General features: G+C 41.5%; 1 protein-coding gene across 12 annotated transcripts in view; it reads left to right on the top strand.

Moving 5' to 3' along the window:
* Window positions 1–15,312, top strand: part of QRICH1 (glutamine rich 1) — a 40,787-nt gene that overhangs the window by 992 nt on the left and 24,483 nt on the right. Inside the window, exons 1-4 of one of the 12 annotated variants that reach the window (XM_061618829.1) lie at window positions 2,731–2,875; window positions 5,122–5,182; window positions 10,930–11,003; window positions 14,635–14,967. In XM_061618829.1, the coding sequence (XP_061474813.1) occupies window positions 14,656–14,967 (312 nt within the window). In that variant the 5' untranslated portion in view covers window positions 2,731–2,875; window positions 5,122–5,182; window positions 10,930–11,003; window positions 14,635–14,655. Of the gene's footprint in view, window positions 1–280; window positions 406–2,290; window positions 2,589–2,730; window positions 2,876–3,114; window positions 3,553–4,432; window positions 4,551–5,096; window positions 5,183–10,929; window positions 11,004–14,634; window positions 14,968–15,312 lie in introns of those variants that run through there. The other 11 variants (XM_061618830.1, XM_061618833.1, XM_061618822.1 and 8 more) reach the window with 11 other exon arrangements.

Here is a 15,312-nt window from a genome sequence, read left to right as displayed (position 1 = left end):
GTGTGCTGAGCTCACAATAGCTTCTAAAGTCCTTTCAGATAAGAGAAACTGTTTCAGTCGGGCACTTGCAGAAAGAAACAATATCACTTAACAGCAGGAAAACAGTCATTATGCCCTTTTGAGCGATACCTTTTGGTGAATTTGCGTTATTATCTAGGAACAATAAAGAATTGCTTTCTCTGCAAGAAAGAAAGGAGAGGAAATGCCCTTCTTATAAAAGAATGTACTTTCTAATTTCCCCAAAGCTGTGGGATTTTGTTGATCAATTCTTATTTATTAGCTTGCAGGCCTTCCCTCCACTTCTCTTTGCACTGAATAAGACTATTGGGAACAAAAGGAAATAAAGGCTGCAGTCCTGTATCCAAGTGGCTGTCCCATTGAAGGCAACCAGACTTCTGCACAGAGGTTTTACAATTTACATTATTTAATATAAATTATCTTTGTGCATATGAATGTCACTGGCATACTTCTTAAATGAGCAAACTATTATTAATTATTTCATTGAAAATTGTCTGTATTGCTAACAAGTAATGGGGAAGGTCAGAGTTCTACATCAACCAAACTGAGGATATTACCTACCTCTGAATTTCTTAATAGAAAAATTGCTAAAGCCTAGGAAAATGTTATGAGATATTGGGTGGTACAGACTACTTGAGATGGAGTTCAAGATTTCATAACTGTGGGCTTACTTGAGAGAAGCAGAGTAGTAGGTTGACCATTCCCTAAATTCTTTATTTCCAGAACAGACTATCTATCTGCAAAAGTGTTTTATTTTATTTTGTTCAGCACTGCTGCATGGAGCAGGAATTATCTCCTTTATTACCTGGTCTGATCTCTCATCATCTGTAAAATAGTTTGTCATTCTGAAAGCCGTTCCACTAAGAGGGGATCTTCAGTTGTTCCATCAAGGGTGTTCTTCTGAGATTTGTCTTAGCTGAAAATTAGGGGCTTGTTCTTCCCCAAATGAAAGTCATGTTTCTGCAGTTTCAGATTGTGCCTTTTCCTTCCATGACTGTAGCTAGGTAGCTCTTAATCTGTGCTAGCAGGATTTTCCCTCTTTTAATTCCTGTGGAACATATTTTCGCCTTTCATTGCTACCACAAGCCTTTACCAATAGCTATAAAGTCTCAAAAGGGGTGCAGCTCTATGCAAGCTGCTGATTGGATATTAATTTGTTCAGGCTTATAGCTGCTTGGTTTTTCCTTCACTCCAAACTGGAGTTCATATTACCTGAAGCAGGAGACCAGTCTGCTCTGTAAGATTTGCAATGCAATTGTTATAATGTGCATATAGCCTGCTGCAAATGGAGACAGTGTGTGGATGTTGGAGACTTTCTCTGATCCAGCATGTTATGGTAAATCTAGGTTCTCTTATGATATGATACATAATGAGAGATTTATTAAGCGAGGGTGTTTCCCACAAGGTCAGTTTACTCTGTTCTTCCTGAATAAAAATATTGGAAATAATTCTTCCTGGCCTTATTAATGTGATTGTTTCTCTTATTAATATGTTCTAATGAGGGAAACTGCTGTTTGGCTAGCAGCTCTGCTAGCCTTGGTTAGAAATGTGTGGCCTGCTTACCAAAATATACTGTAGAAATATGTTGGAAGGGGAAATATGTTGGAAGGGGGTGGGTGGAGAGAATACTTTTTTACAAGAAAAAAAGGTAATACATAATTATATCATGCATTGTACAGTCACAGAAGGGTGGGGAGATCTTATTCTTGCTAAGATACCTGCTTGAGTAAATTCATTAGTACAAGACTATTCTTATTATGAATAGCTATATGACAATGGAACACTGGTGGTGGTGGGCTCTCCAACACTGGAGCCATTCCAGAGGCAGCTGGACAGCCACCTCTCAGGTATGCTTTAACTTGGATTCCTGCACTGAGCAGGGGGCTGGGCTCGATGGCCTTATACGCCCCTTCAAACTCTACAATTCTATGAAATTGCATATTGTCCTCAGAATACATAAGGGCTGGGTCATTATTCCTCTAACACCCTAGTCCTATGAGAGGGGTGATAAACCTAAGTGTTGCTATAAGGCAGGGCTAGGGAACCTTGGAGCTTCCAGAAGTTGGACTCCAACTCTTACAGTCCCTGAAAACTGGCAGTACTGATTTGGGATGATGGGAAGTGGTCCAACCACATCTCCCCTAGGTGTAAGTGTCATACGATTAAGACCCACGAGTCCTCCTAGGCGTGTCATACGATTAAGACTCACGAGTCCTCCTAGGGTCCTTTAAATTTTATGGTGCCATCAGCTTGCTTGGACTAAAGTAATAGGGAGCAATAGGGGAAGAGGGTCGAAGCGGAGTTAATGGAAACACACGGGGGGGCATAGTACGGCAGGTTAGGGAACCTGTGGCTCCCCAACTGTTCCTGGTCAACAACTCCTTTTATCCCAGACCGTTGGCCATGAGGGTGATAAGAGTCCAACAACATTTGGAGGGCGCCAGGTTGATAAAATCTGTGGCATAGGATGAATGTTTGCGAGGCTTGAGGCGGAGAGGGCAAAAGGGGCCCATGTATAAGCACCGCTTTGCTAATGATGGACTGCGGAGAGGGACAGCATGTGCCTAAAGGTAAGACGAACTGGAGTATCTGCCTCATCCTTTTCCTCCGCCGCTCCGCTCCTTTTCCCTTCTGGTCCCTCCCTCCTTTTCTCCTTCCACCGAAGGCGCTCGTTCACTTTAAGGCAAGGGGCGTCGCTCGACGTGTAGCTCTCGCGCGGTTTAGACCCGGAGCTGTCGCGAGCTTGAGCCTGGGCACCGATTGGTTGCGGCGGGTTGAATGTAAGATGGCGCCGAGGGACCTGTGAGGGGAAAAAAGACGCGGGGCCTGAGGTGGCGACGGCGCGAGAGAGGCCGGGGTGAGGAAGCGCTGGGCTAGGACGCCGAGAGTCAAGCGGCGCTTACCGGGGGGGGGATGAGTCCCAATCAGACCTGGTGGGGGAAAAGAGGTGGTGGTGGAGGAGGAGGCGGCGGTGGGGGGGAGGGGGAGGGGTAGCGGGGCCCAAAGCGCGCTCCCGCGAGCCCGGCCCCGGCTGTTGTGTCGCGCTGCCGCCGCTGGGAGTGCGTGCGCGCGGGGAGTTGACGATTAGTAAGGGCGGGATCGGGCCGCTGCTCGCTGATTTGAGGCCTGCACCGTTCCACTTGTGCCCGACCCCGCCTTGCGTTCCCAACTCTTTCTCCGCGGCCCTGCTCACTGGTTCTAGGAACGGGAGGGAGGAGGGTGCGCGTTCCCGGCCTGCGTGTGTATCGCGCGATAAAAAGAAACCAGGACCCTGGAATTAGGCGCGCGCCTTGTGTACTACAGACGCGTGCGCGCACCCGCGCTATTTCTCTGAAAGGCGCCGACTCGGGTGCAGCAGCAGCAACGACAGGCGAAGTTCCAGGATGAGGCCGGCGGGCCCTAGTACTGCAGAGTCCCTGGGGAGGCGGGGTGAGCCGGCTGCGGCTCTTTTTTGCGCTTCTAGCCGTTTGCGCTAGCTTTGTACGAACAGGATGCTCATCCCCACCTTTAGCCAAAAGGCTATAATAAATGAAGGTGAGGCACATCAAGGTGGGGCCCATGGTACGCGGGCCTTGTCTTAAGAACCTATAATACTTATATGTAAAGCGCTTGATGTTGTATATAGTGAATAATGAAATGAACCGGTTGTATTGTGGAATTCCTCGGACAGGCCAGTTAGGTTGACTGAGTGATTTCCCCCCAACCTGAGTAACTTTCCCCCTTCAGCTGATTGCAGTTGTATAGTAGTTGTTTCTGGATTTATTTTTTCTAAAACAAGCCTCTATAAATACTTTTTAAACATTAATGTTTCCACATAATACCTAATGTTGGAATTTTTCATCCTGTTAATTATTCTTACTGATAAGAGATGGATGAAATAATCTACTGAGGTCCCTTTCCTGGCTTTCAGTTCTGTGAGCCTGCCATGTGAACTATACCTTTAGCAATCCTCAAAGAGTTTTGTGGTACCTTAAAGACCAATAGAATTATTAGACCTCATTTCGTTCCTGTACATTTTCTTAGGGCCCTTTCAGGTTTTCAGACCCTTGGCTGGAGCTCATGCAAAGCACAGCACGCTATTAGTATGGAAAAGTACCAGTCCACTTGTGAGCCTTGCATGTATTTAGTGTTACAAAAGTGTGTTGATCAGTGGGATGGGCAAGACATTTGCACAGATGGAGCTGAGGCTTGGGTGGCTAACTTCAGTACCTGTAGTAGTACTAGTAGTAGACAACAGCAGTAGATAGGATGCATGTGTACAAAGTGTCCCAGGTTCAACTCCCAGCATCTCTAGATAGAGCTGGATATGTCCTTAGTCTGAAACCCTGTAGAGCCACTGCTCATCAGTGTAGACCAGGGGTGGAGAATCTGTGGTTTTTCAGATGTTGCTGAACTACAACTCCCTTCATCCTAGACCATTGGCCATGCTACCTGGGTTTGATAGGAGTTGACAGCCTAACATCATCCACAGGACCAGAGGTTCCCCTTGCCTCTTACAGAAAATACAGACTGTTGGTCTGACTATGTATAAGGTAGCTTCCTATGTTCAAATGTTTCTATAGCAATACCTATATGCTGTCAGTTGCAGCTTCATTCAAAGTACCTGAAACCATATCCAGCTTGCAAACTCTTTTATGCTAACACATTTTTTAGTTCATTTATACCTTGCCTTTCATCTATCATGAAAGCATGGAGGGATTCTCAAGTAGTTTCCCATTTGGGTACTGATGTGTCCTACTTAACTTCAGTATGTCCTCTCAGATCATGCCCAGCTTATATATAGTTCATTTCCAGCATAATCCTGCACTGGATGCTATATAGTGCTTGTTCAGAAAAATTTGAGGGTTTTTTTAAAACAACAACAACATAGGAATTAGAAAAGCTCCAAAACTGCCTTTTTAAAATAACGTAGCAGCTAGAAATGTGAAGACTTGGAGGAAACGGTGGGAGGAGGACAGGACTTCTTTGTGTTCTGTTTTTTCCCCACCTAGGCCTTCACATTTCTACCAGCTTTGTGTCATATAACATTGTCTTCTGTGTGTATATTTCTTAAATACTATTTAAATGGGGATGGAAAGGGTTTCTTTGTTCTGTCTTCTCCAGAATGTCACGAGTCTAAGCGTTCAGGACACGAATATCAGAAATACATACAACATGGTGCCTGGTGAGTTTAGATTGTCCACATACTGCAAATGTGTGTGCCTTCAATAATGTTTAAGTTCTCTGAACTAACTGCTTGCTAATCAATCAACTTGACCTGACCTTCCATACTTAAAATTTTCATGAAAATGCAGATAAGGAAAGATTTATTTTCTTAGCCAGGGGACGTTGTTTTGGATACCATTTATTTCAATTTTTTGATGAAAGATGAGGCAAAGCACATTATGCCAAGGTCATATAAGAATGAAAGCTCAGTAAATAATCAACTGATCTTTGATTCATATATAATTTCGCAGCAGTGGTATCAACATCAAAAATATATTTCTATATGAGTGGATGTTGGCTAAAGCAATAACCTACAAGACGATAGGTGCATTACTTTTTTCTGGATGGTATCTTGACACTGTGGTACTAGATTCAAGAATATCTCCTCCTGCAGTTCACTGGTGGTGATGGTGGTGGTAACCAATAAAATAGAAGGTGATTTCTTCAAGGCTGGAAGATTCCAAGGAGGTAAAATAGCTTATGATGGATCATCTTGGGGTAGGCAAGCTTCTGAAGAACAGTCATTGTGGAATTTTTGTCAGCTTTTGTTCCACACCAACCTAACCTTCCCTCAGTATTTATGTTGCTACCACTGTAAAGTATTTGGTAAAGGGAAGGTACAAATGTTTAACTTTTAATCTGCCACAGCTGAGGTGCAGCAATGGTAATTGCAATGGCATACACGAAAAGGAACTTTGTTTCCTCCCAGCAGGTTACATGAGGTTACTGAGGTGTGAGTGAGAGGGAAACTAAAGGTGAATTTCATCTGTCAGCCAGTATTTACTTGGAAAAAAGGATCTTGGAAGCAATGGCAAAGTATTCCGTGATGTGGTCTAATATTCTGAGGGGGAGGGTTGCTGACGGATGATCATAGCATTAAGTTTTAGGTAACTTCTGTCAACTAGACAACTAGTATAGCACAGTGGGGAGGAGAGCCTGGCTGGGAGTCCAGTCTGTGAGTTCAGTTCCCCGCTTGTGTCTCCTGGGTGTAAAGGGCCAGCTAAAGATCACCCCCATAGTGAGTGGCTCAGAGGTTACGTGCCCTGTCATCTGTGCAGCCGTGGGGCTAGCTGCATAGTCCCAAGGAGCCCAGTTGCCCCCCAGCTGGCAGTTGCAGACAAGGAAGGGGCTGGCTTGTGCAGCTGTGGCGAGCTGAGCAGGCCCTGGCGAGCTGAGCAGGCCCTAGCGAGCTGGGGAGGACTAGCCTCAGAGGCAGGCAATGGTAAACCCCCTCTGAATACCACTTACCATGAAAACCCTATTCATAGCGTCGCCATAAGTCGGGATCGACTTGAAGGCAGTCCATTTCCATTTTTCTGTCAACTAATTTAAACTTGCAGTTGGTCCTTTTAAAGTGGTGGCAGAAAATGGCAACAGGATGTTCAGATTTTTATTTAAATCCAGTTATCTGCCCTTGGTTCTCAAAAGTTTGAGATGTGCTTCCCCTGGGCCCTGGTTGTGGGAAGAGCTTTAGTTGGGTGTGTATCCAGCTATCATGAGACTTTTCAGAATCGGCCTGAATAGGTGGTCATGAAGCCCTAATTATATTGATTTTCCGGGGAGGGGGGGAATAGGGTAGCCCAGTCCTGTACTTCCCTGTACTATTTTCCCCCAATGTTTACCCTTTGTCTTCCCTCATTCTTATTTGTATATTGTTGCGTCCGGGGAAGAAATGAGGGGTTGAAATACTGAGAAAGTTTTCAGACTATTATAAAGAGCCTGCCTGTATCAATGATGCTAAGGTATATCCCCCCCTTTTTTACATTTTGTACGTGTGTTAGGCATTTCTTTCATGTATACAATACTCTCACATTTCCCTTTTGAAAGGGAAGGTGCTTAGTATGCCAACTTACCGTAACTTTTGAATGTTACTTGTCCAGTGTTATCTGGCCATTGGTAGTCTTTGCAATTACTCCTACTTCCCCAAAATTTGTTTAATCTAATTAATTACTTTTCACTTTAATTAATTAATTAAAATTATTTACTGATTTTATTACATTTATATCCCACGTTTCCTTCACATAGCTCAAGGTGGCATACACAGCTCCCCCACTTCCCATTTTATTCTTATAATATCCCTGTTAGGTCAGGTTGAGAGGCAGTGACTCATCCTTGGTCACCCAGTGAGCTTCATGGTCCTAGTCTGAAGTCTAACCATTACCCCACACTGGTAAGAATGTGTTCTTCACTCTTTTAAGCTACTGGTATTGATGATACTGAACACTGATGGATCCAAGGACAGACCATTCACCTCTACCTCCTTCTCAGTTCAACAATGCATGGGTTATTCCCACTACCTGGGTGTAATATTGTAAGCTGCCTTGAAAAATTGTTTATGTATAGGGTAGAAATCCCCATATTAAATCTAAATAAGTTTATTTTCCTCCTTATAAGTAGTACCTTGTAATCTGTTACTCTAAACTATTGTTAAGACTGATGCATGGAAAATGTCTGGAAACTCACTGAATTTTAAGTATAAAAGTAAATTAAAGTTCTTCTCTTTTCCAGATCTGATATTCTGTCAGATAAGATGAGATTGATTTTCTGTTTAATGATTTTGGCACTTGCTAATTCTAGGAAGTTAGTAGAAGAAGTTGCGGAAGTAGAAATTAGACTCTCAATTCTTAATTGTATGTGAAGGTACTTAAAAAGGCAGAAGACTCTTGAATATTTTGTGACATCCTTTAGCTAGTATATCTGTAGAAATCTACATACTTATCCCTTGACAACTGCACTGTGCTCATGACCACTTTCCATCATAATAGCAGTACTTTACAAAGTAACTACACAAATTGTAATTCAGATTTATCTGTGTACATAAGATTGAAGAAAACCAAAGGAATCTGCATTTCCAAAAAGCACTGATTTGAAAACAATTAAGGCTCTACCATCATCTTCAGACAGCCACAATATTCCAAAATCCGTAGTAAGGCATAATATCACAAAATGATGTGCAAGCTTTTTAGTTCTCCAGAACTCTTCCTCGTGCTAAATAGTAAAGGAGGTGGTGGAAAGAGGAAAATTGACTAGGAAAGCAATAATGTCTACATCTGGACAGTGTGTTGAATGTGGGAAGAGGTAGCAGCCATTCCAATGAATGTCTTTTAAGTGCTGTGCAGGTTTCAGATTGCACTTAGGGCTGCTGGGAAAAAAGGGACATACAATGGTTGATTCCTCATATTTGAAAATATCAAATCTGTCTGTTACCCAGGTCTCTCTCCATAGTTAGCCACTCCCAAAAATTGTAGCAAAATGTGAAGACCAAAAATTTATTAAACTTGAGATACTTAAGACATATCCATGATTTATGGAAACATGGTAAAATTGGGGGGGAGGGAAATAAACTCTTCTTGTAACTATTCCAGAATCAGGCTATATCCATAGCAACTTGATTAGATATAAATCATAGACTTGGAAGGGGCCAATAAGGCCATCGAGTCTAACCCCCTGTTCAATGCAGGAATCCAAATTAAAGCATACCCAACAGTGGTTGTCAAGCTGCCTCTTGAATGCCTCCAGTGTGAGAGACCCCACCACCTCTTTAAGTAATTGGTTACATTGTTGTAGTGCTCTACAGTTAGGAAGTTTTTCCTGATATTCAGTTGAAATCTGGTTTCTTGCACTCTGGGACAACCGAGAAGAGATCCTAGCCCTTCTCTGTGTGGCAACCTTTAACGTACTTGAAGAGTGCTATTTTATCTCCCCTCAGTTTTGTCTTCTCAGGGCTAAACATGCCCAGTTCTTTCAGTCTGTCCTCATAGGGCTTTGTTTCCAATCCCGTGATCATCCTTGCTGCCCTCCTCTGAACCCGTTCCAGTTTGCTCCACCCTTCTTAAGTGTGGTGTCCAGAACCAGATGCAGGACTCAAGATTAGGCCTAACCAGTGCTGGATAGAGGGGAACTAGTACTTTATGAGATTTGGAAACTATATTTCAGTTAATGCAGCCTAAACTAGCATTTGCCTTTTTTGCAGTCACATCATGCTGTTCGCTCATATTCAGCTTGTGATCAACAACAATCCCAAGATCCTTCCTGCAAGTAATATTGCTGAGCCAAGTATCTCTCATCTTATAACTGTGCATTTGGTTTATTTTTCCTAGGTGTAGAACTTTGCACGTATCCATGTTAAATTTCATTCTGTTGTTTTCAGCCCAGTGCTCCAACCTATCAAGATCACTTTGAATTTTGTTTCTGTCTTCCAGGATATTAGCTATCCCTCCCAATTTTTTATCATCTGCTAATTTGATAAGCATTCCCTGCATCTCCTCATCCAAGTTATTAATAAAAATGTTGAAGAGCACTGGGCCCAAGACTGAGGCCTGCAGTACCCCGCTTGTTACCTCCCCCCAGTTTCAGAAAGAACCATTGATAAGCACTCTTTGAGTATGATTCTATAGCTAACTGTGGATCCCACCTCATCAGGGGCACTTTGTCAAAAGCTTTGCTGAAGTCAAGATATGTTATGTCCACAGCATTCCCGCAGTCTGCCAGGGAGTTACCCGATCAGAAAATGAGATAAGATTAGCCTGGCAGGATTTGTTCTTGATAAATCCATGTTGGCTCCTAGTAATCACTGAATTGTTTTCAAGGTGCTTACAGACTGACTATAATTTGCTCCAGTATTTTCCCAGGGGTTGATGTCAGGCTGACTGGTCTGTAGTTCCCAGGTTCCTCCCTTTTGCCTTTTTTGAAGATAGGGACAACATTAGCCCTCCTCCAGTCATCTGGCACTTCACCCATCCTCCATGATTTCACAAAGATAATAGACAGTTGTTCTGAGAGTTCTTCAGCCAGTGCCTTCAGTACTCTAGGATGTAGTTCATCAGGTCATGGAGATTTGAACTCGTTCAAAGTGATTATTCCTTGATCATTTGCCTATCCATTTCAAGCTGCAATCCTGCCCCTTCAACGTAACATTTGCCAAGATAGTCATAGACCCCCTTTTGGGAGGAGACTCGGCCAAAGTAGGAATTGAGCACATCTGCCTTTTCTTTGTCATCTGTTGTCATTTTGCCATCCTCATTGAGTAGCTGTGCCACCATTTCTTTTCTCTGTCTTTTACTATGGATGTACCTGAAGAAAGCCTTTTTGTTGCTTTTGGCATCTCTCGCTAACCTCAGCTCATTCTCAGCTTCAGCCTTCCTGACGCCATCCCTGCAATTCTGTGCTACCTGTCTGTACTCTTATTTTGTGGCCTGACCTTCCACTTCCTGTATGTGTCCTTTTTGTTTTCAGGTCATCTTTAAACTTTTTGTGAAGCCACACTGGCTTCTTCTGCTGTCTTCCCCCTTTTTTCCTTGATGGGATTTGCTTTTCAAAAGTTTCATCCTTGTCTACTCCTTGGTTGGGTGGTTGGTAGTAGACTCCAACTACCGAGTTTCTTTTATTCCTTGCCACGTGTATTTTAATCCAGATACTCTGTGGAGCTACCAAGCTCCAACCTCCATTGAATAAGTGGGTCTTAGTAGTATGTTTGGAATTGGAGGGTAATTTTATTCCAGTGAGGTCTGACACTCATCTGAGAATTATTATCCCACTCTGTGACAGAAGTAAATTTGAAAAGGATATCTCTTTAATAAGAATTGGCTGATTGTAGTCAAGGTTGCCAAATTCTTTGCTTTTACTTCTGATGGAAAAAGCAGCATGTCAAAGATGTTGGATTTAATCTCCCTTGTTCTTTGGGAATTGTGTTTACTGGGTCAGCAGCAAAGGGAATAACATCATTAGTTCTGCCTTGCGGAGCCACCACATTTTTGCCAACTGGAACCTTGATTGGAAAGGTGAGGATCTCTTTTTATTTAAGCATTTTAATTTGAAAACTAAGTGGCTACAAATATGAAGCAATGTTTCTAGAAAAAAAGAGATTTACTAGCTAGATACAACATAGACTTCCCTTGATAATGTGTAGATTCTATCTCTCCAAACTTTAACTCCCAAATAATCCTAATTTGATAAATGATCAATGGCTGTACTAGTCAAGTTGTGTCTCTCTTTAAAACATAAATAAATGTTTGGTTTGGGTACCTTACGTTTTAGAGCCATATACATCTGATGATATCTCTGGCATGGCATGTGTGCAACAATTCCTGTAGCAATTTGGCCTCATGCACATTAATTATAATTGTATGATTCTTTTGGAGTTGTTTGGCGTGATATTGAGGCCCAGTGATGTGTGGTAGAAAAGTTTCCAATTTTCATTTCATAAGTTCATTAGTAACAATAAATGGATGCCAATTACAAACACAATATTAGACAAGCTTGGCAATTCCATTTTTTTAATTTTTAAAACTAAATGCAAGTAAAATAAGCATGCTAAGATAGATCTCACTCTAATTTGCATAGGAAAACTTTCCCAGTCAAAAGTTTCCACAATATCCACATTACTGGTGAGCCCCCATTTATACATGGTGTAGTGCTTGGTTAGAATGAACCTTCCAGTTAATACCATGATGGCAATTCTTAACCCAATTTAGATAGGCATTACTAGCATGGTGTGTGATCCATCCTCATAATGTGGATGTAAGTTGCAGATGATACCTGGAGTAGAGTTTTTAGAGTTTTGTTTGCCGCCCTGGGCTCCTTCTGGAAGGAAGGGTGGGATATAAATTTAATTAATACATAAAATAGTGCAGGAGCAACATGAGGCAACATCAGTCATATTGCTGCAGATAATGTGTAGCCTGTGCTGGAGACATCTGCTTGACTTTTCAAAAACAAGAAATCAGTTAGAGGGCCAAGTTAATATATTGTCTTACTTGTAAGCAGCATTAGAGATGACACATGACTGCATGTTAAATTGCCTGTGAACAAATAAATGCCTCGATGCTGGTTGGCTTCACTGCATTGTCTATCAACGTGATGACTTCTCTCACCTCAGGCTTTCTCACTGTGTAATACATGTGGTGGTATCTCTTGAGGTTTTGTTCTTCTTTAACCATGCATGTTCTCTGGTGGTAGCAGCTACAATGCTTTGTGAGTGAGAAACTGTAGTTTCTATGTTGCTACTGCATATAACTATAACACTCTTAAGTGTTTAGAATTATTGGTGATCCTTCTCTTACTACAAAAAAAACTGCTTCTCAGGGTTTGAGGATATTGACCAGGATTGTGTGTGTTCTGTGAATAGCTTTCACATTTTGCATGCAGAAAGACAAATTCTGTTGTCAAAATATTGTTTATATTAGCCAACCTAACGTGCATATAAGAATCTGGAAGTTCTTAACTGACTTGCACATACCTGGGGGTCACTTGGAGGCTTGACAACAAATATAGCAACATTTGCCAAAACAATTAATTTTGCTTATTGAAATCTTTATTATTAATATATTCGGCATGCCCATCAATAAAATTCTCTAGGTGGCTTAAGAAAATAGGAACAAATACCATATTAAAAATATAATAATTAAAACAACAAAAATCAATAAAATAACAGAGGTCTACTTGGCACAGTGAATCTATTAATTTGCAGAATATACATAGCCTGATTTTAGCAAACCAGTATTCTTTAATCAAAAGATTAGATTTTGCATGTGAATAGAATTACCAACTTCTTAACTGCTCCTGTGCCTTTCAACCATCTGACATGCAGAAATTTAGCAGATGAAGTTTTTCTTTACTTGGAGACAAGCAATTGAAACTTGTCTCACAATTTGTATGTATTGGGCTGCTGTTTAAAGGTACAGGAGCGGAGCCAATATAATGAAAAAAAATTAGATGTGAATCCAGATGCCCATCCAAAATCGATACAGTGTACTACATTAATCTCAACTTAAAAAAGGAAGCTAGAACTTCAAAAGCAGAAATGCTGAGATAATATACTGTTCTTAGCTAATTTTGCTAGTGGCTTTGTTCTGTTTTGTGAATCCGTGCTGTATTTGTAAATTGGGGTGCTTTAGATTTTCCACTTTTTCATGTCCACTCCTGTATACTAACATTAGTAGATATTGATCTCTTGGACTCTTATTACCTTAGGTTGAATAAGCAAGGAAATCTTCCTTTAATTATAGCCTCCCATTTTGTCTGAATCAGGAAACTATGGTTAACGTCTTCAGAAGAAGCCAACTCTAAAACATGAGTTATTATCTTGGATTGTTCTGAAGAAGTTAACCATAGTTTCCTGATTCTGCCAAAATGGGAAACTATACTTAATGCAAGGTTTCCTGGCTCATTTGTTTGCTTATCCAAAGGGAAGAATGAAGAAACTGTGGGTGCAGCTAAAAAGCTCTTTTATTTTGCAGTACATTAAGACTAGATATGATCATCTGAATGTGGCCATTTTGTTAAGAGACAACTGTAAAAATTCAAATCTATCAGGATTTTGCCTTGGTAGGTAGAGGCCTTGCAGCTTGCAGTTTTAGTGAATCTGTGCAAAACTGGGTGGCTATTCTCCACACTAAAGAATATTCTGCAGTCTCTGGGGGCTATGCAGGTTGATTAATTTGCTTTGCATAATTCTTCTCATAATTGGGAGGAGCAAGAAGCAGAGCAATGAGGTCCTACTCATCTCTCTCTGCTTCTGAAACTTCACTGGGTGCTACTCCTTTTGCACTTTCAATAGCAACGGTGTGCATGTTTCATGGAAGCTGAGATCATTAGGAATTCCTCACTTGCGCAAGATTCCCATGGCCTTGGTGTATCCTTTCTACTGTGGTTAATGTTGGAGCAAAGATACAACTCTCTAGAACTTCCACAAAAAAGAGAAAATCCTTTTATATGGAGCAATGATCCACTTGTTCTTTGAATCAGTATTACCCATGCAGAACTTGAATGTTTCCTTTCTGAAATTAGGAGTAATTGAATTAATGGGAGAAATCTGGAAACTCCTAGTCTGCAGGAATCATGATTCCCTCATCTTTCCTCTCCCTGCTTCCCTTTTCAGACTTTTCTGTTGTCTTCCCTCCACCCCTTCCTTTCATACTTTTCCTTCCCTTTCACCATTGAGTCCTGGCTTGGGGTGCTGAAGTGTGTTACATTATAATGCTAAGAATCATTACCTTTTTTGCATGTATAGGGAGATGTGCATTTCATTTCATAGAGTAGTATTGCCTAATGGGGTTGTGGAAACTTTTTTGTAATACTTTTGATCTCATGTCTAGCAGAAACTCCAGCTATTACAGAGGGTGCCATATATTAGTTGGGACTTTTAATAATTTGATTCGGCTTACTTGAGCTTGACTCTGCCTTCGATAGAGGTTCCTATTGAAAGACAGTGGGTTTGTAGTTCAGGGAAGCTTAATAGATAGCTGCATGTGTCTGTTATGCATGATGTTTCAATGAGTTAACGTGATGAGTAGCTGTGTAGGATCACCTGAAGAATTGTTCCACTTGATTTATAAAGACATCAGAAATGTAAAGCCAGTGGCTTAGAGTGTAACTGCTCAGTTAATAAAGGCTTACTTTGTCTCTTTTAAGGAATCCTGAGGACCTTGCAATATGAATAATTCCTTGGAGAACACCATTTCCTTTGAAGAATACATCCGTGTGAAAGCACGAACAATTCCACAACATAGGATGAAGGAATTTCTGGACTCCCTTGCCTCCAAGGGTCCTGAAGCCTTGCAGGAGTTTCAACAGACAGCTGCTACCACCACCATGGTATACCAGCAAGGTGGCAACTGTATTTATACAGATAGCACAGAAGTGGCTGGATCTTTGCTTGAGCTTGCGTGTCCTGTTACAACAAGTGTCCAGCAGCAAACCCAGCAAGAGCAGCAAATACAAGTGCAGCAACCCCAGCAAGTTCAGGTAATCTTTAAAGCATGCAGAAATTTGAGCTCTGGGTAGCTGAATTTTAAGTCATATTCTTCTGCAGAAGTGACACTGAGAGTGAGTGCATTTGCACAGAACTTCTTGGTTGCTTTTAGCGCTTTATTTAAACCAACCCCCCCATCATTCTGATGAATACACACACTTAGGGGTAAACAGATAGTTTACTGTAACTTCTAGAATATGTGATTTAGTGTTCTTTCTTGAGTTGTGTGTTCCTTAAGTACTCTAAACCCACCTGTTGTGTTAATGCGTAAAACAGACAAGTATGTGGAAGAGAAAAGGGTGTGTGAACCTGAATTTAGAATTCCCCTAGGTTTCCTG

Source organism: Rhineura floridana, chromosome 3, assembly GCF_030035675.1.
Source record: "Rhineura floridana isolate rRhiFlo1 chromosome 3, rRhiFlo1.hap2, whole genome shotgun sequence".
Lineage (NCBI taxonomy): Eukaryota > Metazoa > Chordata > Lepidosauria > Squamata > Rhineuridae > Rhineura > Rhineura floridana.
This window is presented reverse-complemented; position numbering and strand designations above follow the sequence as displayed.